Source organism: Lynx rufus, unplaced genomic scaffold (assembly GCF_022079265.1).
Source record: "Lynx rufus isolate CCGP_SWC_20201006 ecotype Redwood Valley unplaced genomic scaffold, mLynRuf1.p SCAF_1, whole genome shotgun sequence".
Taxonomy (NCBI): domain Eukaryota; kingdom Metazoa; phylum Chordata; class Mammalia; order Carnivora; family Felidae; genus Lynx; species Lynx rufus.
In genome coordinates, this window is record NW_025814823.1 from 16,410,918 (window position 1) to 16,434,797 (window position 23,880).

Here is a 23,880-nt window from a genome sequence, read left to right on the forward strand (position 1 = left end):
TCTTTTATTTTTTTGTTTTTTGCATGAATCTCTTCTTTTATATATATATATGTGTGTGTGTGTGTGTGTGTGTGTGTGTGTGTATGTATATATACATATATATGTATATATATATACAATTTATTGTCAAGTTGGCTAACATACAGTGTATGCAGTGTGTTCTTGGCTTGGGGAGTAGATTCCAGTGATTCATCACTTACATACAAATCCCAGTGCTCATCCCAACAAGTGCCCTCCTCAATAACCATCACCCATTTTCCCTGTCCCCGCCTTGTTCCCTCACCCCCATCAACCCTCAGTTTGCTCTCTGTATTTAAGAGTCTCTTATATGCCCAATCCTCTTTTGATGCCCTCCCCTTCACATCCCTATCTCTCCCACCCAGGGGATCCCCTGGTTGTGTTAGGACTATATTCTCTGTAGTTCCCCTGTCCCCAAACCTACCCCATAGGTCTCCTTTCTGACAGTAGGTTTGGTTCTTGATTCCACATCAAGCAGTTTTGAATAAATCAAGAAACATAAAATCATAAATCTTGAGGGCTTTAAAGACCTTTGATTCTGGAATATTTGGAATCAACTGAGTTCACCATGCTATGGATGGCATCTGATTGACATGAATCTCTTCACGTTTCTCTCATTGCTCCATGACAAGATAAACAAAAGATAAGAAGGACTGTTGAAGTGTTGATTTTTCTCCTGACTCTTTAGCAACTCTATTAGTTAATTTATAAGACAGAACCCAGATTAGTACCAAACTTTAAAGTTAATGTTGCAAAGCTGTTTCATACTTTCGCAAAAGGGAAAATTAAGTTGAAAAAAAAATATGCTGTTGACTATGTACAGATTATTTTTTTCACTTTAATTTGAGAGAGTGATAAAAAGATTGAGTTGTAATGCTTTCACACAAAATAATGTATTTCACTGCTTTCTATTATTATTCATCATCTAGGCTTCTTTAATTTGGACTAGTTACTTCACAATGTGTTCAATCATATGCAACTGAAACTAGGTAAGGTCTTTGCTGTGAAAATATGTAAGGAATGCAACAAGCTCTCCACACACATGCACTCACCTTACAAATATTAGGAAAGAACAATGACAACATACAAGTGATTTTAAATGCCATAAATTCTGTATCTGCAAAAATTATACCAGGAACCAAGAGACTAGTTCCTTGTTGAAGACATGTCTTCAATCATGCTCGCCTTTATCTAATACACAGGAAGAGAATCTGTTCCAAGGAGGTGGATGCTTGGCTCTGTTTTTTTCCAGCTTCCTTTGACACTATTCATTTTGATAAGTAACATTGGAATGGGGTTCTGGCTTCTAGTCCCAGTGAAGGGGACTTTCCCTGCTTTTTCCTCAGAGTGAGACTAAAGAGATTATTTTTTGAAGGAAAAAAAAAGTGGGTTAATGAAGATAGGAAAAGGATTTCTGCCCTCTTTGAAGAAATCAAGTGCTTTATCACAATGCAAAAATTAAAAAAAAATCTTAATGTTGAAATGCATGGCTAAATTATGAAGAAGCTGAGTCATGAAATAAACTCATGTGCTCAACTGAACTAGGCTAGGACCTCCACTTTGATCAGATTTACCCCATGTTCATGGGGATGACGTCTAGGTGAAGGCAATGGTGTGTGATGGTTAGAGTGGCTTGCATAGTTAAGACCTGGATTTGCACCCAGACCCCAACATTTAACAGTGTTAACAATGCACATCATTCAACACTCAAATTCCTCACAGGAAAAAAAAATCATACTTTATAGGTTTGTTTTGGAGGTTTCAGTGTAATAAACCATGTTAACAACTGTAAAAGGTGAAATGAAATAGAGTCACTTAGGTCAAGAGGTTTTAAAAGGGACCTGGGAGGCCATTAAAGAGGTAGGCTTTATGCACGTACTCATGAGGGTAGAACTGTTAACTTTTGAACTGGGCCAAAGCACAAATATTCCAAGGACTCTGCAGGGGAAATCTGCAACTTGCTATCATAATGGACTTTTGCTTAGTGATGGCCATAGCAACCAATTATGCTTAGTCAAGATTAGTTCTCTGCCATCAGCACCTATCAAACAACTTATCCAAGGATTCCTTTCTGTCTGTAAAAGCCATTGACTTTTGTTCCCTGGTTCCCTAGAATGCAATTTGGGTTGTTACTCAAATCTGTGCTCCCCAGATTGCAATTCTGAGACCTCAAATCAATCCTTTTATTTTATTTCAGTTCTGCCTCTTGGCCGACACAACTTAACCCAGTTCTTAACATATATTGATTTTGAATTGCTGGCCACTAGATTATGTTTATTCTACTAGTATATGGTCAATACAATTACAGCATCATTACTCCAGTATTCATAGAAACAATGAAATCCTCTCTATGCCTATAAAAATATCCGTGATATGCAATTAACGCAGGCCTTTCTTTTTGGATGATATTACAGAAATACCAGAACAAGTCTGCAATCAAGTCCCAGCAACATGAATTGTTTCAGTATTTGAATTCCTAAGAAGGCTGTTATTAGGTAATTAGGTAACAATGCAATTTAGTCAGACAAAGAAATATGCAGGGAACCTTCCAGAATTAAGAGATTCTGAAACTTCATTCGGGTGCATTCATTTTGAACACCTTCTATCTGTCAGAACTGAAGTATGACTGGTAAATAAGATAAATGTGTTCCTGGCACTCACACCTGGAGGAGAAGAGAGAAATGATCAGGGTTGATCAGGGTAACAATGCAATGCAAAATAGAATGTGTGGAATGAGGGCATTTATCCAAGAGATTCTATGGAGGGGGATTGCTTCAAGGAATCTCCCTGTGGGAGGGAGGACCTGAGATGAGCTTGAAAAAGTGAGTAGAACTTAGCCATGTGAAGATTAATAAGAAGGCATTCCAAAATCGTAAGAGACAGACCAAAGACAAACCTCGAAAGTCTTTAGACTAAAACTAGGAAAACTTGTGGTGAAAAGACACAAGGCAAGACACTTATGCCAAAGCACAGTTTCATTTAAGATACACGATCTTAATAGAACACCTTACATCAAATCTTCTGAAGTCAATGATTTATGAATAATTAAGGAATATGTTTCATAAAATACAACCTATGATTTCAAAGAGTTTATATGAAAGTAAAACCTTATTCTTGATTTTATAATGCTATTAGTCATCCAGTGTTACTTTGCTTTGGGAAAACTGATCAACCCAAGGGAAATGTGCTCTTTGAAACTGAATGAAAGATAGTCTAGAACAACTCTGTAAGAATTTTGTTTTCATTTTTTTCTCCATTGTAATTTGGAAAGAGGAAAAGAGAAAATGCAAATGCGGTCTTTTAAAAATGTATCTTTTAAAAGATATTACTAATTCTTATTTTCTTGTTACATGTTATGAGTTTTTAGCCGCCCTTCATCCTGTTGTATCATTAGGGTTGATCAGCCTCCAATTCCACAACTTCATATTAGCAAAAGGTATAAACATCTTGAAAGAAGTCTTAAGAAATCATCAAACTCTTTCTATAGCTTTGCTTCTGACATCTCTAAGGACTGCATTTGTCACTTTTTGTTTAACAGGCTTTGATGTTAAGCATGTGTTGTGTATTTCTGAAATATACAAAAGAGCCTAGGCAAAAAAACAACAAACATGTTTACTAGGAATGAACATTTTTAGTGGTGCAGAAACAAAACTGAGAACAGTATATATTGAACATTTTATTGTCTCCCTGTAATAGGCTATAAGCTCTAGGGCACAACCACACCACAATGGAGTCCCAAGTGCCCTGAGCATTGCCTGCCGTGTGTTCTATAAAAATCCAGGGGCACCTGGGTGTCTCAGTCCATTAAGTGTCCAACTCTTAATTTTGGCTAAGGTCACAGGTCATGATCTGGTTCATGAGATTGGCCCTGCTTCAGGCTCTATGCTTACAGCATAAAGCCTGCTTGGGATTCTCTCTCTCCCTTTCTCTCTGCCCCTCCCCGGCTCATGCATATGCATGTGCATGCTCTTTCTCTCTCTCAAAATAAAGAAACGTTAAAAAATATGTTCGAAGAGTTAATGACCGAATGAATGAATGAATGAATGAATAGAATGCATAAAAATGATTTGTGAGTAAAAATATACTCAGATGTTAATATGTTAGAAATTCAGATTAAAATTTTTTGTCTTGGACAGCTTTTTGACAGGAATTGGGCAGCTTAGCTTCATTTGATGAAATGTCATGTAGTATTTAATTATGAGGGTCTGGTAAAAGACTCTATGAGTATTTTGTTCCAGTGCTTTCACAAAAGTCATTGTGGCTAAAGACAAAGTTAAATCAGTTATGATATCAGGACCAAATCAGTGAAGGCGTAAAACAAAGGTAAGTTGGTTCACTAACTGCAGAGGGAACAAAAACACAACAGGTTTTGGGTAGAAACAAAAACAAGCAGCCAGCTGCTGCTACTGTGTTCTTTCTTTCATTTCATGGATTTCACATCCTGGGAATTTCATTCCACTCACCATGAGTTCTAATACATGTTGTTACTTTTAGGTATCGTATTTAGTACCTCAAAATCTTTAATCAGGGGAAGTTTTTCATCAGTTTCTTATAGTTGTATATTAAATCTATTCTAGTTCCTTTAAGACATCAAGTCCCTGAGTCCTAAACACAAGAACCGAAAAAAAAAAATTAGCTGATACTGTTGGCATGTCTCAAACTAGCGTGTGTGATTTTGGAATCAGAGGGACTGCACACAAAAGAAGCTACTTCCTTCATTGATAGGGGAAAAGATCATTTTAATTAGTTTCTGGCTCCCATGACAACAGGCCAAAGAACTACGGGAAAAACTCGAGGAAGCAAATTCAGGTATCTTGAACCTTAAATATTTAGTAAGTAGCAGTAGATAAAGCAGCCAAGGCTAATGTGAGATAATCAGGGCTAACTTCAAAAGAAATTGAATATTTTTTATTCAGAAGCCTCTTTTTCTTTTTCATCTTGCATTATATAGTTTTCTCCAACTATTTTTCTAGAATAGATAATTACTATAATTCAAGCATGAACAGAGAACCAACATTTTCTGAAGACAGAAGTAAATAGTTTTTTTGAGAACTCATTTAACTCAGTGATAGAAACAAAAACAATTATGCTGCGTGATGAATAGAATAGATCTGGGGTTTCTTTACTTAATATTCACTCCATGGAAATTTCATGAGAAATTTATAACTCTTCTGCTGTTAACTTCTTTAACCTCTTATTCCTGACAAATAAAGGAAATAAGCCAGATGTAAGAGAAGTCTTAGTACTTTCATCTGCTGTTGAACTAAGGGCTTTTCTTTTCTCAATAACTTCTAATAATGTATTTTATTAATATAAATAATGTACTTATAATTTGCTAAATACTTATAACTTACTAAGAGCCTTCATACGCATCCCCACGTTTTATACTTCCTACAAATCTTTGAGGAAAATATTTGGTATATATAAATAAATATAGATAAATATTATAAATGTTAAGTCCATTAAGCAGATGAGAAAATCCAATCTCAAAGAGATCTGAAAAATAACAAGACCCTCTAAAGTAACAAGACTTATAAATGGCAGAACCAGAACTTTTAGTGAGAGGAGTATAAAATTCATTAGTTTGCCCATTATACCACAGTAAATGTGTACATTTTAACACATAACGCCAAATACCATCACCAGTTATTAAGCCGTTTCTTGCCATTCTTCCATGTGTTTCATAATTATTAATCTGGTGAACAACAAATATCATCCACTTACGGTTAAGTAGAAAGTGCTCGAAAACCCAAACTTAATTTTAGAGTACCTGTTTACTTCATCGTTATTACGTCCTATGGCGTTTTGATAAAAAAGTCTGGCCAACACTCACCTCTTTTTGCCGGTACTTTATAGCCAATTTTAGTCTTGCGAGATCATTTCCGCTTTGTTCTTCTATGAGACTACTGTCATCTCTGTAATTAAGAATGATTTCCAGTTCTCTGGAGCTCCTTGTCTGATCCAGTAGGTCCTTAGCAAACTGTTTGCACTGTCGGGACAGCTCTTCATACTCTGACTTGAATTCGTTCTCCACCTTACTCAGTTCCTGAAGCTCCCAACTTAACTGAAAGGCTGTGAGGAAAGGGTCTTCACTTGACAGTGCGATGAGAGAGGGGCTGGCCAAGGCCTTGTAGATGTTGAGTCTTGAGCGTGAATGGCGGAGGCTATCCACATCTGAACTGGAGACGCATTCGACACAGTTACAGCGGACCTCGTGAGGTCTGGGCACCGAAACTCCTTTCTGAACTAAAAGCTTTATTATCTCATAATTATTTGTATGGGCTGCCAAAATGATTGGTGTAATGTCTGGAGTGAATTCAGAGAACTGCTTATCAAGGAGTATGGGAGGCACCTAGAAAAAAGAAGAAAGCAGAGGTGATGAATATTTATTCATTTGTTCAAGCCTGTGAATTTCAAACAGCACACTATAGCAACGCTGAACAAAGTTCATAAATCTTTTGCCAGGCTTTTTTTTTGCAGGAGAGAGATGTATTTTTTTTTTCTGCCAGACGACAAGAGAAAATTAGGGAGAAAAACTTTTCAATATAAGGACACATTCTTCTTTTTTTTTTTTTTTAATTTTTTTTTTTAACGTTTATTTAGCTTTGAGAGAGATCCAGACAGAATGAGAGTCGGTTGGGGGCAGAGAGAGAGGGAGACACAGAATCTGAAGCAGGCTCCAGGCTCTAAGCTGTCAGCACAGAGCCTGACGTGGGGCTCGAACTCACGAGCTGTGAGATCATGACCTGAGCTGAAGTTGGACACTCAAGTGACTGAGCCACCCAGGCGCCCCTAATGACACATTATTCTTATCATATTTGTTTAATCTGAATTATGACATTTTATGAAATCTTAAAATAAGGGGGTTATGGGAACTCTTTACTTGATGAAAGACTTTCTTGCTTCCAAGTTATTTCCTGACTGGCAATCTTTGCTTTCCTTTCCTGGAGGTATGGACTCCCTAAATAATGAAGAAATACACTGAAAAATAGTTAATGATTTGTTTTAAACCCAAGATTTTCTTGTGCAACAGAAGTCTTTTAGTTCTTCAGTATTTTTTTTTCTTTGTATATTTGTTTGTTTATCTACTGAATTCGTAAAATCAAGCCTCTGATTATAGGTGGCAGTAGAACTTAAGAAGGCTAGCCTCAGGCTTTCTGTTTTTATCTATCGCTCTATAGTATATTTCCAGATGGCAACAGGTGCTCCATTGCAAACAACACCATTTTACCAGAAGCAAATGGTTCCCAATGAATCAGGTCACCATTGTGTTTACGTGCAATTTCCTTTGGGTTTTACTCTAGGAATGGTGGTGACAAAAATAATAGAATAGGCACGATTTAGTCAACATCCGTTAGGTACATTAACCCTCACTATTTATCATTCATATGTTATAGATGTGATTCCTCAGTGAGGAAGACCTACTATATGATCCCAGTTCCACCTGTCTGACATCTCACCCTCTATGTATTACCCTACACCACACCGCCTTCCAATTTTTGGTTTAACATTTCTTCCTCTGGGCACAGAGTGATGGAAGGATCTATGAAAATAAATGCTATATAAGGATAAGTTAAACAGGCATGGCAGAAAAAACAATGACTAAAATATGCTGTAAAATATGAAGGAAACCATAGAAGGATCAAAAGCAAAACAACTGTGGGGAGAAAAACAAAACTCATGTGAAACTTTAATTATACTACTTTTAAACAGAAGTATACTCTTATATGAGAATAATTAAACCTGTATGCTTCTAATTTATCTGACCATTTAGAATATCTATTTGTTTTGGGGTCCCTGAGTGGCTCAGTCAGTTAAGCATCTGACTTCAGCTCAGGTCATGATCTCACCGTTCATGAGTTTGAGCCCCACGTGGGGCTCTGTGCTGATCTGTGCTGACAGCTGGGAGCCTGGAGCCTGCTTCGCACTCTGTGTCTCCCTCTCTCTCTGCCCCTCTGCTGCTCATGCTCTCTCTCTCTCTCTCTCTCTCTCTCAAAAATAAATAAACATTAAACAAACTTTAGAATATCTATTTGTTTTATAAGAAACACCATATAAAAATTAACGAGATGTAGTTGTCTATTTAAAAGGTTATTTAAAATGTATGCAATCAGTTGATAAATATAGTACATACTAGTTTTAAAATGTGATTATAAATACAAAGGAACAATACTGTTGAGATAGCATTATATATTAAAGTGGGGTCAATACATACTTCATTACTTTTTAAGTGAACAGTTTTCACCTTAAATATGAAGTTAATTAAAAATTTAACTATATATTTATTACAAAGAGAAAAATGTCATTACTCAGAACTGAACAAGAAGTGATCTTTTACTAACCAAGACTTTAAGTTTTTTCTAAGGCAGACACAAGGGAAAACAAAACAATGTAAGTAAATAAGTTCCTATATTAAATGCATATTTTTTATAGTTTTTAAAAAAATATTTATTTTTGAGAGAGAGAGACACAGGGCCCAAGCAGGGGAGGGGGCAGAGAGAGGGAGACACAGAATCCGAAGCAGGCTCCAGGCTCTGAGCTGTCAGCACAGAGAGCAATGTGGGGCTCAAACTCATGAACAGTGAGATAATGACCTGAGCCTAAGTCGGACGCTTAACCGACTGAGCCACCCAGGAGCCCCTTAAATGTATATTTAAGTGATAGATGCAACTTGAAGTGGGTTCTGAATTCAATGTAATTTCATTCTAGATTTCTCTAGGTTTCAAAAGCTGTCAACGATTTTAATTTATTAACCATAAAATTCAACTTTGAAAAATATTTCAAGAAATTTTGTGAAAAAATAAATATGACCATACTAAAAAGTATTCATATTCCGAAGTTTATTCATTTTTAGAGAGAGAGAGAATGCGCACAAGTGGGTGAGGGGCAGAAAGAGAGGGGGAGAGAGAGAGACTCCCAGGCAGGCTCCGTGCTGTCAGCATGGGCGGTGCCCAATGTAGGGCTTGAGTCCATCACCATGAGATCATGACCTGAGCCAAAACCAAGAGTTGGACACTTAACTGACTGAGTGACCAGGCACCCCAAAGGCGTTCATATTTTACAAGAAATGTCCTAGTATTAGACATACAGTAAAATAACTGATAAAATATGTGAAAATATACCAAGAACAAATATTCTGTTGATGAGTTTTAATATTCAGTAAATCATTGTGAAATTTTAGTTTTGTAAATATACAGACATCTTTAATTTTGTCTTTTATAAGGGGATTCATCTTTGAAAATAATTTTTGAGTGAAACTGTTTTATAAGACCACAAATACAATAATAATTTATTGGTCCATAAATAACTTTTTTTTTAATTATGTCATTTTAATTGTCTTAGAGTTTCCTCTTACTCTAAAATGTATTCTAAATTCAACAATAAATTATATGCTGTCTTTACCATTAATTGCTTGATGCCCAGCTGGTCAGAGAACACTAGACATCGGGGACAGTTTGATCTTAAATGTCCCCACTGTAGGAATGTGTGGGGCCTCTGACCAGCTGGCCAGGCAGGCACACATCAGTGTTTATACATGTCCCAAAGGAAAGGCTCTGGGCTTCTCTTATTCATTAAGGAAAGTAGTAATAAAACAAAAACACTGTTAAAAATTGCCTGTTACTTGAGTAGTAATTACATGCCTGCTTCAATGATTCCATGGTGTTTGAAAATTGGGAGTTTTCTCGGGGCGCTTGGGTGGCGCAGTCGGTTAAGCGTCCGACTTCAGCCAGGTCACGATCTCGCGGTCCATGAGTTCGAGCCCCGCGTCAGGCTCTGGGCTGATGGCTCAGAGCCTGGAGCCTGTTTCTGATTCTGTGTCTCCCTCTCTCTCTGCCCCTCCCCCGTTCATGCTCTGTCTCTCTCTCTGTCCCAAAAATAAATAAACGTTGAAAAAAAAAAAAAAAAGAAAATTGGGAGTTTTCTTACCCTGTCATCACTTCTACATTTACTAAGTCATATTCCTCTGTATGTAAAAATATTCCCCTCCTCCTTTTTATTATTGCGTATCACTATGGACCCATGGATTCTTCCATTATTTTTTAACATGTTGTGATGCATTGCAATAATTATTAATTTTGAACTTATTGAGGTATAAGATACATTTACTAAAATGCGCAAATGTTAATGTGATGCTTCATATATTTTTGAAATGTGTATGCACCTGTGTAACACAACACAGATAAAAATCCAGAAAAGTGACTGCACTTCATGAATCTTCCTCTTGTCACCTCCTAGTCATTCTATATATATATATATATATATATATATATATATATATATATGTGTGTGTGTGTGTGTGTGTATTTATTTATTTATTTATTTATTTTGAGAGACAAAGTGCAAGTGGGGGAGGGGCAGAGAAAGAGGATCCCAATCCCAAGCAGGCTCCCCACTGCCAGAGCAGAGCCTGACGTGGAGCCTGAACCCACAAACCATGAGACCAACGGCGAGATTATGACCTGAGCTGAAACCAAGAGTCAGATGCTTATCTGACTGAGCCACCCAGGTGCCCCCATTACATTTTGGGATCACAAATCTAACTGCTATCACTATAGATTACTTGTACATACTTTTCACTTTGTATAAATGAATCATAAAGTATGTACTGTTTACATCTAGCTTTCTTTGTGCAACATCAGCTCTTTGAAATACATCAATATTGTTAGTAATCATTTTTGTAATTTCAAGTCTGCATAATGTTTTCATTTATGAAGATAGGACAATTTATTTAACATTCTCTTCTTGATAACATTTGTGTGATTTCCAGTTTCTATTTGTGGCCAGGAATATTGCTCCTATGCACATTTTTTGTCCGTGTCTGCTAATACATATCTAGGAATGTAATTTCTGGGTCAAATACTTTTCTTAAGCCGTTATAGCAATTTTCCTATCACAAATTATACCGGGTATTGCCAATTATCCACCTATAAGTCTATATATCTCCCTATTTGTTTATGCCATTCCTTATGTCAAGAAGTCATTTTGAATTCTTTTATTTATTATTTATTATCAAGGATGGGTGTTGAATTTTCCTAAGGCCTTTTCCACCTCTATGGAGATGATTATATAATTGTTCCCCTTACTCCTAAAAATATGGTAAATTAAATGAATGGATTTCTTTACATTGAAACATTCTGCTTTCCTGAAATAAATCCCATTTGGTCAAATGTGTAATATTTTTAGTAAGACTAAAATTTTTATTTACATTTTTTGTGTCTATGTTCAGAAATGAGATTGATTTATAATCTTTACTATGCTGTCTTCAACAAATTTCTGTTTGAATACTGTGCTTGCTTCATAAAAAGCATATGAGTTCTGTCTTCCTTTGGGAGACAGGGAGATGTGCCACTCAGACCTTTCTTCGAGAGGATTTACTGCCTGCCCGTAAAAAGTGTGGTCCGTTAACAGGCCCCAGCTCCCCACCCCTTCAGGTCCTCCTCAATTTCAGAGCCCAGGACAATGACTGCACAAGTAAGCTAGACAAGAGCCGAGCTCTTTCCACACAACCTGGGAGACCTCGAGTAGATAAGTTTCCTCTGAGCTCCCCTTTACACTGGCAGGGATTTTTGTCAGTTCTGCATCATGGTCTAATAGCTTCCCTTTCTCAATCCTGCTTCCTTCCCTTTTACTTTCAGAATGTCATTTTCCAATAAATCTTTCGCATCATCTAATTTTATCTGCTTCTTGAAGAATCCAAAATGTGATTGATCCGTTTTCCACACCATGGGGGAAAAATAAGTAGCACTGAAATCATCTGATATTTGAACGTTCAAAACTGTCCTGTGAAACCCATCAAGAATGCTCTTCTTGTATGGGATAGTTATTCGATAACATTTCCTATTTATTGCATACCAATTAGCTTGGCTTCTATCAATAATGGGGTCAGTTTGTATAAACTGTATTTTCCTGGGAAGTTATTCAGTTCATCTGAGTTCTTTTGGAAAAGACAGCTATACAAATGCAAGAATTTAGGAAATGCTAGGCTCACAGTGTCCCTCCTGAGGAATCTACTATGGGATGAGATGATGGGGTACATAGAAAAGGATGAACGGTGGGCATTAAATGTATGTAACAGTTCATCAAAGATCAATACAAAGTTAGGAAAATGTACATTTTTAAATGTTCTTAAAAGGAAAAAAAAAAACCGAGAGAGACTGATGGAGAGAAAGGAAGGTATGGAGCAAAAGGGTTTATGCTTAACCAGCTAATAGACCAGAAGCCTTAGTGAAGCAAAAGAGGGACACAAAGGTTTTCTAAAAGGTATTAATATAAAATACAAACTATACTAAATAACAAGAAAATACAGGTTTTGATGACATTTTGATGACATTTGATGACAATTCCCTTTCTTAAAATGTCACCATGGCTTATAACTACTGGGATTCAATAATTCACTCATACATCAATCAACAAATATTTATTGACTGTGTTGTCTGGCGCTGTATTAGGCTCTGAGAAATTAGGAAACGAAGCTGAAACAGTCCACACCCTCAAAAAGATGACTGTCATACTTGCCACATTGCCATGTCTCTCAACAAACTGAAAAATGTTTACTAATTCATTATAAATCCACCACCATAATAGCTAACATGTGGAATACTCAGAATAATAAGAAACAAGTGTTCGCAACATCACTTCAGATACAAGTTTTCATTGTTCTGAAAATTTTCTTTTTTTTAAACTTTTTAAAAATGTTTTCATTTTTGACACAGAGAGAGAGAGACAGAGCATGAGTGGGGGAGGGGCAGAGAGAGAGGGAGACACAGAATCCAAAGCAGGCTCCAGGCTCTGAGCTGTCAGCACGGAGCCCGATGCGGGGCTCGAACTCACGAACCGTGAGATCATGACCTGATCTCATGACCTGAGCTGAAGTCGGTCATTTAACCGAATGAGCCAAGAGGTGCCCCTATTCTGAAAATTTTCCAAGTATTTGCCAAAATCTCAGGGTAGTGTTTCTGTCTTACATTCTCTATAATGGACCAGTAGAGTTAGAATAAACTATTAACTGTGAAAATATGCTATAAACATAAGAATTATTTGGTAACTTTCATTCAGTATTAACAAGAATTTAGTGTTCTGCAACATTTTACATTCCTTAACAAGTAGCAAATACACTGGGAGCTGAAAAATGTAGAATAAGTAGTTCTTTTAGAAATGTTAGAATATTTGGGCTACTATTCTTTTTTTCTAACTTAGCAAAATGCCTGACAGATAGTATGTGCTCTATGCCATGATACCGTTTGCAAAGGGTGATGTCATAGAATCAGATGTCTGAGCTTTCCATTGAGCAAATGAATCAAGTGCAGATGGCAAAGGAACCGACCACAGAAGGTGAGCAACAATGGAAGGTAAAAGAGGCCCTTCAGTGTTTTGCTCTTGCAGCTTGGACATTGATCAGTTGGTTCAACTTTGCTATGTATTAAATACTCAGAAATTTTAAAAAGTCTAAAATATAAGGCATTGGATCTCAGAAACCCTTAGAAAATCCAGAAAATGGGCTGGCTCCCTCTTTTCCATGCTTCACTTTCAAACCAATCTATGTGGTTCCGACCTCTCTCCTTTGCTTTATACATTATCTTCAAGATGCAACTCTTCCTCTTCCCTCTTGGGGTTCTAATGTTGCAAGTGAAGAGTGTACTTCCCAACATTAAAATAAATAAATAGGTCACTGTAGGTGCTTGGTAGCTACTACTTAAAAATGATTTTGATAGAAACATAGTTAAAAAAAATTTTTTTACTTTTCCATTTGGCATAGTTAAGGACAGATGTGCATATCATGAGCATAATACTGTAGATGAAAAATCACACTATGCTTGACTTACTTTGGCTAAAGTAAAATCTATAGACATAAAAGCATTACACCCAGGCAAACATATATGCATAAAAATTTATACTCAGATCACTAATGAACAAACAATACATAACAGAAAAATTAAAGTTTTTCAAATGTTTGTTTTTGAGAGAGAGAGAGAGAGAGAGAGAGAGAGAGAATGAGCAGGGGAGGAGTAGAGAAAGGGGTACAGAGGAACTGAAGGAGGCTCTGTGCTGACAGCAGACAGCCCGGTGAGGGTCTCAAACTCAATGAACTGCGAGATCATGACTGTTGGACACTTAAACAACTGAGCCACCCAGGCACCCACCATTTTTTAAAATATAAATTCAAGTGACTTAATGGCATATTTGACCCAGTAATCTACAACTATAAGTAGAACAGGCAATTAAAAGAGGCTCCTGAAACCAAGTAAATGTTTTTTTTTTTATATTGCATAACTGTAAGATTGCTCTGGCCTTTCTTCTGTTTAAGCTTTATGAATGAATATTTGTTCAATGCTTTTTGGTCATCCTTACCATACCATTAGTTCCATTATTTACCGAGTCATTTATGGCACATAACATTAAAAGTGACAAATAACATAAGGAACCTATTAACTCATAAATGGATTGCTTTTCTCAAATTTATCCAAATTCTTCACCTTGAAGTGATTCAGCACCAGTCCAAAGCATATAGTTTAAAATCTAGAGTGTGATATTCTACCCAAATATAGATATGTCTCTTTGTCACTAAAATAGATACTTTTGAACTATTAATACTGACATATACATTTCTAGGAGGGAAATTTATCCTAGAGTAACATCCATTCCAATTTAAGAGTATTTATTCCCTTAAATTAAGCATTATTAAAGTGGGTTGCATAAATTGAGTAAAAGAAATTTACTTATATAATATTATTTGGTGTATCCTAAATTACTAAGACTAAATATATCCACGTTCTAAATTGGATATATGCTTAATTAGTTAATTATCTTGTGAATGTTTCTTAATATCTCTGCTATATGAAAAAGAATATCCCCTGTAACATGAAATTTCTATGATTCAATTTTTAAAAATTCCAGTTGATGGCACTTTAATAGAAAATGTATGAGGCCTTTTTAAAAGCGCTTCAATAAAAACTTGTTGAATTCTTTAGTTTCATCTTCCTTTGGAATCAATATTTTTTATCTAATGTGTCAAAACCTACATTTTTTAAAACTCAAGATTATGAATATTAAATTTATCTTTTTCATATGCTCAGTCTAATTCAAATCAACATAAGGGAGTTTCAACTTAGAGTTATGTTTAAAAATTCATTTAATGTCAATTATTTAGAATTTGAAATTTTCACACACACATACACACACACACAAACCAAGTAGTTGTCAAATGAATGAATAAATGAATGAATGAAGAGATGGATGGATGGATGAACAAATGAATGGTTAGGTTACGATCTTATGTAAACAAAGTCAACTTTATTTTAGGCCCATATTGCTGCCTGGAAAGACTAAACAGAATTCAAAATTCTGTGCAGAAAAAATAACTCCCTTCGCTCCTGGTCTCAGCACAGGACCAGATAATGATTTATCGGTATGTTCACAGCTGATCGATAAGAGCAAAGATTCTTGCGCTTTCCACTACTTCTGAGCAGCTGAAAATTTAAAGACATTAATAGTTTGATCTGACATCTAAAGAAACCTTAATCCATAAAATAGTTATAAAAAACAGCTTAGAAGGAATCAGGCACTATTATGTACATATGGTTCTAAATCAAAGTTCCTTACGTTTTCGTGTACCGCAGAGTCCTTTGAAAATATGGAACATCCTGTGGATGCTTATTCAGAAGGAATACTTCTAAACATAAATGCATAATATTATACAGTAAAAAGTATTTAAATATATTGAAAATCTATTTAAAGACTAATATGTGATGTAGTAACATATTCTTTTCTATTAATGCGCTATATACAAAGACCTATTGGCAGGTAATTAGACTACTTTTGAAATAATGATCAGCATGTAAATATATCAAGTATATGTTAAAATGGTAATATGAGTGGAAAATATCTATGATTTCTACTATTGACAAAGACACAAGAATTTCTAGCAAAACTAACTTTTTGGCCTATGTTCATAATCGAAGGAAATTATATATTCTACTTAGAAGTTAGTAAAATAAAGATGTATTTTTTTCTCTCCCAGTTCACAGATATCCTTGAGTTTTATCTATTGCATCTTTAAGTTAAGAAGCTCTTCAAGTCTGACTTAATTAGAATTGGAAAGCTCAAATGAGAATTTTAACTGGAAAGCACTAACCAGAGAGTTGTTTTTAAGGAAAGGTAATCAGAGAATTTGAAGGACTTTTTGGAAAGGAAAGAAAGAAAGCATTATTTTTGAAATAAAGAAGTTACACTTTTCATCTTAATTTCAAGGTAGAATGTTATATGGTTACAAATGTCCTATAATGTCAAGTGGAATAAATAGGTCACGACACACACACATGCATGTGCGCGCACATACATACACACAAAGATGTTTACTTCATGAAGGAAAATCCTGGTGATTTGAGGGGAAATCCAGAAGACTTAACATGTAAGTAAATGATATTTAAGGGGAAAAGAGGGAACAGATAGAGAAAAAAATGACCAAAAATGAGCACAAATATCAAGGGAAATTTTCCTATTCTAAGGAAATGTTAAGTCTGGACACTGAGAGGGCTCATCAGGTCTTTGGTTGAAACAATGAAAACAATGACATACAATTAGACACATCCTGCTGATATCTCAGACTTCCAAGTTTTTTTTTTTTAAGAGAAAGAATGTAAAATGATCGGTCTATAAAAATGAGTAGGTGACAATGGAGATTCAACTAATATCAAACTTCTTATCTTTTCTTATTAAAATCTGCAAGGGGCTCCTGGGTTGCTCTGTCCGTTAAGCGACCAACTTCAGCTCAGGTCATGATCTCACAGTTTGTGAGGTCGAGCCCCGCACCGGACTCTGTGCTGACAGCTCAGAGCCTGGAGCCTGCAGCCTGCTTCAGATTCTGTGTCTCCTCCTCTCTCTGCCCTTCAACTTGTTCTCTCTCTCTCTCTCTCTCTCAAAAATAACTACACATTAAAAAAATAAAATCTACAAGACATATCATTGTATCTATTACATAATTTTTAGTAAAAGATTGTGACTCAAGAACACCGCATCCAGCCAAGTTATCATCACTCTCCTGTTTGGATAAAAGACGCATGTTGTTATACTAGAATTCAGAAGGTACATCACTCATATATCTTATAGGAGCAACTTTTCCAGAAAGTATTGTAACCAAATATTAAGTGATTCACCTCCAGTAGGTAGGAAGAAATAGTTTGAGCAATGAGTCTTGCAATACTGGAGTTAATTCAAATGTCTATATGTATGGTGCCTGGGGTTTGGTAATATAGTTAATAAGTAAGATACTTGAAGCAGAAGAGACAGAAAGAGACTATCCAAAAACAGTTTGGAATTCAGTTTTAAACTATTTCATTGTAACCTAGGAATTGGTGGGTAAGATTTGAGGTTGGAGAATAAAAAACAAAATAGCACTTTATTTTCCTTAGTCTCCTATAAACAACATAGGTCTTCCTTAATTTAGTTTATGTGTGTGTGGGACTCTTGTAATTAGGTGCAACTGGCCTGTTCATAATATCATATTGATATTATTATCATGAATAATAATAGTATTAGTTTTGCCTTCCTATTATTTTATACTTGTTTATTTTCTTGGTTTCAGTTCTTTTATTTTTTGAAAAAATTCTAATGTTATTTAATTTAATTAGTTAATTAATTTTAAGTAAGCTCTACTCCTATCATGGGGCTTGAACTCACAGCCTTGAGATCAAGAGTTGCATGCCCTACCAACTCAGCCAGCCAGGAACCTCTACTTTTGTATTTTAAATAAGAAATAAATACACCAAGAATTTAGGGGTTAACAAAGTAAGAAATCCTCTTCCAAAAAACATCCCCAAAGTCAAAAGGAAAATGAAGATACAGTTAAAAATTCTCTAGAAAGGAGACAACCACAATAATTATTAGCAAGTTGGATCCAACAGGTTATGAAAAGAATAAAACCGTGTAAAAATAGTGTTTATTTCAGGAATGTAAATACTTTTGATTATCATTATATTTTTCACTATAATTCATTACTCTGTGTGTGTGTGTGTGTGTGTGTGTGTGTGTGTGTGTATAATTGCATGGACTCTGGAATCAGAGTGCCTGGGTTTACAAAGAGGTTTTACCTTGCACTAGCTATGTGGCCTTGGCCAAGTTACTGCATCTCTCTGTGCTTCACTTTTTTATCTGTATAATGGGCCAATAAAGTATCTACTGTAGCACTGTTATGAGAGATAGCAGGTTTTTGTGGTAAAGCATTTAGAACAGTGCATGGCCCTTGGCAGGAGCTTAATATGCATCTACCTGGATTGTCCATCCCTGCATTGGAACATAGGCTCCATGAGGGCAGGGACTGCACAGGTTTTTCCAGAATGGCACATGAATAATAAAGAATGGCACATGAGCTAATAAATACTTACTGAATGAGTGAATGAACCTAGGAGTGGTGTAATGAAGTGTCTGCACAACTTTCAGTATTTTTTAAATGTGATGATACTGTACATGAAAGGGTGTTTGATAAGGATCCATCGCTGTTCCTAACTATGATAAAAAGTATTTACCAAAAACCAAGAGAGAACTTCCTGATAAAGAGTGAAAGTTTTCTTAAAGGTCTATTAAAATTAAAAATAAATGAAATGTTTATTTTACCATTATTATTCAACATTTTGGAGTTTCTACCTAATGCAATAAGATTAGGAAATAAAATATTAGTAAAAATACTAAAACACAAATTTATCTCCATTTGGAATATTACATGATCATATATTTTGAAAAACTAAGAGACTCTAACAAGCATTAATAGCTTAATACAAGATTCACCTACAGGGGCGCCTGGGTGGCGCAGTCGGTTAAGCGTCCGACTTCAGCCAGGTCACGATCTCGCCGTCCGTGAGTTCGAGCCCCGCGTCAGGCTCTGGGCTGATGGCTCAGAGCCTGGAGCCTGTTTCCGATTCTGTGTCTCCCTCTCTCTCTGCCCCTCCCCCGTTCATGCTCTGTCTCTCTCTGTCCCAAAAATAAATAAAAACGTTGAAAAAAAGATTCACATACAAAAATCCGTATTTTCTCTATATTAGCAATGTAAGTTATAAACAGAACTGATTACATGAAGAATGAAAAAGTGGTCATTATTAAAGAGACACAATATACACATTTATGAACAAAAACTGAATAAAAATTAATAAAACTTATAAGAAGAAATAATTAAATGGTATAGAGCACAAAATAAGATCCAAAATATAGGGAAATATTATGTTTCTGGATAGATAGACCTAATATGTTAATTAGGGCAATTGTCTCAAAATGAATACATACATTTAATGGCATTTCACTTAGGATATTTTTTATTTGTGCTATTTTATATATAACTTGATAAAATTATTTTCTTATTTAATATGGAAGAATATGTATCCAATAATTACAATACTTATGAATTGGAGATTATGATACAAGAATATAGCAAGAAATATAAATTAGTTGAACAGAATTTTGAACACAATTACTTCTTACTATGTATAGGAACTTCATATGTGAAAAAGTAGAATTTCTATTCAGTTGGAAAAAGTTGTTCATATATTACATGGCACTGTAACAATTCTCTAACCAAATAAACAAAATTGTTCCCTATCTCATTTCATAACAATAAATTTCAGATGGAGTAAATATTTAAATGTAAAAAGAAAAAATGACACATTAAAAAAATATAGTTGTATAGCCCCAGGGTTGGGGAGAACTCTTGAAGCAAGATTGGAAACACAGAAGAGTATACATTTTATTACACATTTTTTAAGTGTATTTATTTATTTTAAGAGAGAGACAGAGAGAGTGAGCGGGGGGGGGGGGGGGAGCAGAGAGAGAGAATCCCAAGCAGGCTTTGCACTGTCAGCATGGAGCCCAATGTGGGGCCTGAAATCACAAACCGTGAGATCATGTCCTGAGCCAAAACGAAGAGTAGGATGCTTAACCGACTAAGCCACCCAGGAGCCTGTTATTACACAATTCTTAAGTAGAATGGCCAAAGATACCATAAATAAAGTCATAAAATAAACTAGGGTAAAACAAATTTGCTACATATGAAGCATATTTAATCTTCATATTATACAAAGAGAATCTATAAATTGAAAATAAAGTTACAAACAACCCAATGAACAAATGTACATTATAAACAAGTATTTCACAGAAGAAAATCAAAAGGTCCGAAACACTGGACAATTGTTCTCATTAACAGTCCAGGAAAGGCAAATTAAAACAATAATGAAGTACTTTTTCGTGCATCATATTGCCAAATTTAAGGAACTGTGGCTACAGGCTCCTTCATTCATTGAAAGCTAGAAGAATATGAACGATAACAGCCTTGCTGGAAAGTATCTGGTGTTTACATAAATTCTGAGAACCACAGTCTCACTTGGCGGGACCTTTCCTACAGAGAAAGAATTACCATGAGAGTATTTCTTTATATTTATTTCATCATTGTTTATCATTACCTGAACGTTTTCCAAACGAGAACATGTTGAACAAATTGTGGCATATCCCTATATGAAATATTACAATACCTTGGACATCTGAACTAGAATTAATACTCTATGTACTAATTGTGGAGCGATTGCCCTGAGGTTTCATTTTGTCCTGTTGGAGAGCTGCAGCATAGTTATTTACATAAAGCCTCCTTATTTAGGTTCTTTAAATGTTAGTTGAGAATCTACTCTATATCAGACACTGTCCTTGGTATCACCTACTTATATCTTAACTACTTTTTGATAAACAAAGATATCCGTAGTTAGACCCAACTTTGTGTATTAAAATCTACTCTATACTCCACCCTTGCATGCAGCCTATGATCTAATCATTCCAATGTCACCTATGATCTAATCACTCCAATGTCAAATGTTCCATTTGTGGTTTTCTTGTTGGCTCCTATTCCCTCCCACTTACCAAATTCTGCCAAACATTCAAAACCCAACTTAGGTCTCATCATGTCTTTGATGCCCTTTTGCAAAAGTGAACTGTCTTTAACCTGCCATTTTCTCTTTGCTTGGAGGCAGGGTAAAGGGAAGGTATTACAATTAATTTTTTACAAGAAGAGGGAAAGAGCCATTTTCAAAAAATGAGTTTGTAAGAAAAGTAAGGAAGGGGTGCATATTACACCATTTCTGATTCTCTCATCTCCTTGAAGGGCTTGAAACTACTTACAACTTTACCTGAGCTCGGTTAGTGATATGTCCAGTATAAATAATGCAATATCAATAACTATCTTTACTTTTTTAGAGTTAATATTCATTTTACATTGTATTGGCTATATATTTTTACTATGGGCCTATTTAAAGTATACTTTAAATTAAAAATACCAGCAAATAGATATAGTTTGTATTGATTTGAGTAAGGGCATGAAGCACACAGTAAATATAATTCTACAATAACTTGGATGACAGATATATTTAGAACCATGATACATACTTGGACCAAATGAACAAAGACATGGCAAAAATCACTTAGCTCATTGACACTATTAATAAAAATATGCTTGGAGTCTGATTATAGTGAGACAGGCAATAACTAACATGTATATAACTAACGAGCAATAACTTATCATGTGCCTTATCCTGGGCTAGAAGCTTTTCATACCTCATCTTAGTCGTTTTTGGAAGTGGCTGTTATTATTATCCACTTTTTACAAAAAAGGACAACAGGCCTTCAAGACATTAAATAGATTGCTCATGGCCACAAGGAAACCCAGGCAGCTTGACTCCAAGTTCTAAATTTGTAATCGATAGATTATCTGTCTGGTATGTAAGGCAGCTGTGAGATTCTGAAAATTGCTTAGGCATCAAGAGTAAGAAGATGTGCATTAAATCCAGCCTCAACCAGTTTTAGTTGTGTGCAAATGACAAAGTGGGCTGACTTCTCTGCTTTCCCTTTTCCCATGTTGAAATGTGGACATTTATTCAAGATATTTCTCATCTACAATAAGAACCGGAGACATATATATCAAAGCGTTTTCAAAGTTAACTCTCAGAGGATTGTGGTGCAGATGAAAAGTGAAAGCACCTTGAAATCTATAAATCAAGGAATAACAGGAAGGGACCAGTGTTATGTGACAAGCCTAAGACTGTTCGGAGAAAGAGCAGATAACGGTCTTGTTCGGTTTTGCCACCTACATTTGCTTCTCCGCACATAAAAGCAGTCCCAATTATAGTGCTTGATTCATCAGAAAGGTAAAGTAGTCCTTTCCTAGCGGGACGGTTTTGCATGTGTAGACATCAAAGTTTAGTACATGCACCTTCTGTTACTGTAAACTTAAGCTGGGTATCTCCTAAGATGGCATGTGATCCCTTTTGTGCACTGCTACAGATAAATCATAAATAACTAATTAGTGTTATTTGCCTCTTCGATGAAAAACTGGATAATCTACTTCAACTCCTAAGGAGCCATCAAACAAATGGCAAGTGTAAATCACCACCACCTTGGGCTAGGTTTAATCACTAGAGTAAGTAGGGAGTTATCATTACTAACTTCTAGATAGTTTAGTTCATAAACATTGTTTTATTTTAAATTTTTCACATAGTGAGACAGTCATATATTTCCTTCTCCTTTGCTTGTTAAGGCAGTATGGGTTTTTCTAATACATTGGTGAAGATTTTTGCATTTATAATGTTTTTGATGGGACGTAATATTCCTTTCTCATGCTGCCTTCTTCTGGTTTTGATGCGAAAATTATAGGAGTCTCATAGAATTAGAAATGTTTTTGAAAGATTGGAATAAGATGATATTCTTTGAGTGGTAGAACTCACCTGTTTTCTTGCATCATTCTTTCTTAAATATATTAACCTTTTTTTGTCTATCATATTAACTTCAAATATGTTTCCAAGTTTCAGTTTTTGTGTGAATTTTTACTATAAAAATTGTTAACTGTTAGTTTCATATCGCTAATCAAATCTAGAATTTCAGTGTAGCCCAAGTACTAATTCATCCAAGTAGGTCACCAATCTATGAGAATATATACATGCACACTGGGGTTTGTAAAGGCTACCTGTCTGCTTTACTTGAAAGCTCAGAAAATCTTGTCCACATGCAAACTCCTAGCCCTCATAAGAGATTTAATACCCACACTATATTTTAAATGAATTGCAATATTACTTATTTCGTCCATGTGGAATTCAGTTGTTATTTTATGTGTGTTTATCCCTTGATAGCTTTTAAGTCTATTAAATATCACTGTGATGACTGTACAGGATTTTAATTAAAAATACACTGTAATTTACTTTATTGCATCCCTTTTGAATACATGAAAGAATGAGGGATTAAATACGAATATCGGTCTTCTTTGGTTCTGCTTTTGCTAAACATCGCTTAATTGCTTTCCAAAAGGATTCAGTTTCAGCAAAAATAAAAAGTGCTTGTCTCACTAGTATCAATGGAGTATAAAATATAGAAGACTACATAACTGCCTTACTGTCCTTTGCTGATTTATCATTTAGTGTTTAAATTATTTTTTATTGATTTTGATCACATTTTGTAAGTTCTACTTTTCTATATATTTTTTATTTTATGGTTTTATTCAAAATACACCAAGGAATACATACTATTAAATTATTACAGAGATAACTGTGAAATAAAACAAATCTTTCAGAGGTTACAAATCACACCAAGGTTAGTCTTCATTTTGTCTGTTTTATATTTTTCTTCCTTAGTTTTGTTTAAAGTGTGCTGCACATGAATGTCAAGTCCTGTGATTTTAGGTTCCAATGAAAGCTCCGTGGAGTAAAATATGTCTTAGTTTCTGTTAAATTTAAACAAACATTATCAAGCTTGCCTGTAATTGTCAAGTGGCCTGGGGCTCTTGGGACCATGGGGAATATAGCAGTAGATGATGCCCTCCAGGTTGGATGGGGCGTGGTGACAGGAATG

General features: G+C 35.4%; 1 protein-coding gene across 6 annotated transcripts in view; it reads right to left on the reverse strand.

Moving 5' to 3' along the window:
* Positions 1–23,880, reverse strand: part of TRPC4 (transient receptor potential cation channel subfamily C member 4) — a 140,715-nt gene that overhangs the window by 100,300 nt on the left and 16,535 nt on the right. For 5 of the 6 annotated variants that reach the window (XM_047077347.1, XM_047077281.1, XM_047077215.1 and 2 more), the window contains exon 2: positions 5,852–6,370. The exons of the other annotated variant lie outside the window; for it this stretch is intronic. In XM_047077347.1, the coding sequence (XP_046933303.1) occupies positions 5,852–6,370 (519 nt within the window). The remainder of the gene's footprint in view (positions 1–5,851; positions 6,371–23,880) is intronic. 6 annotated transcript variants of the gene reach the window in all.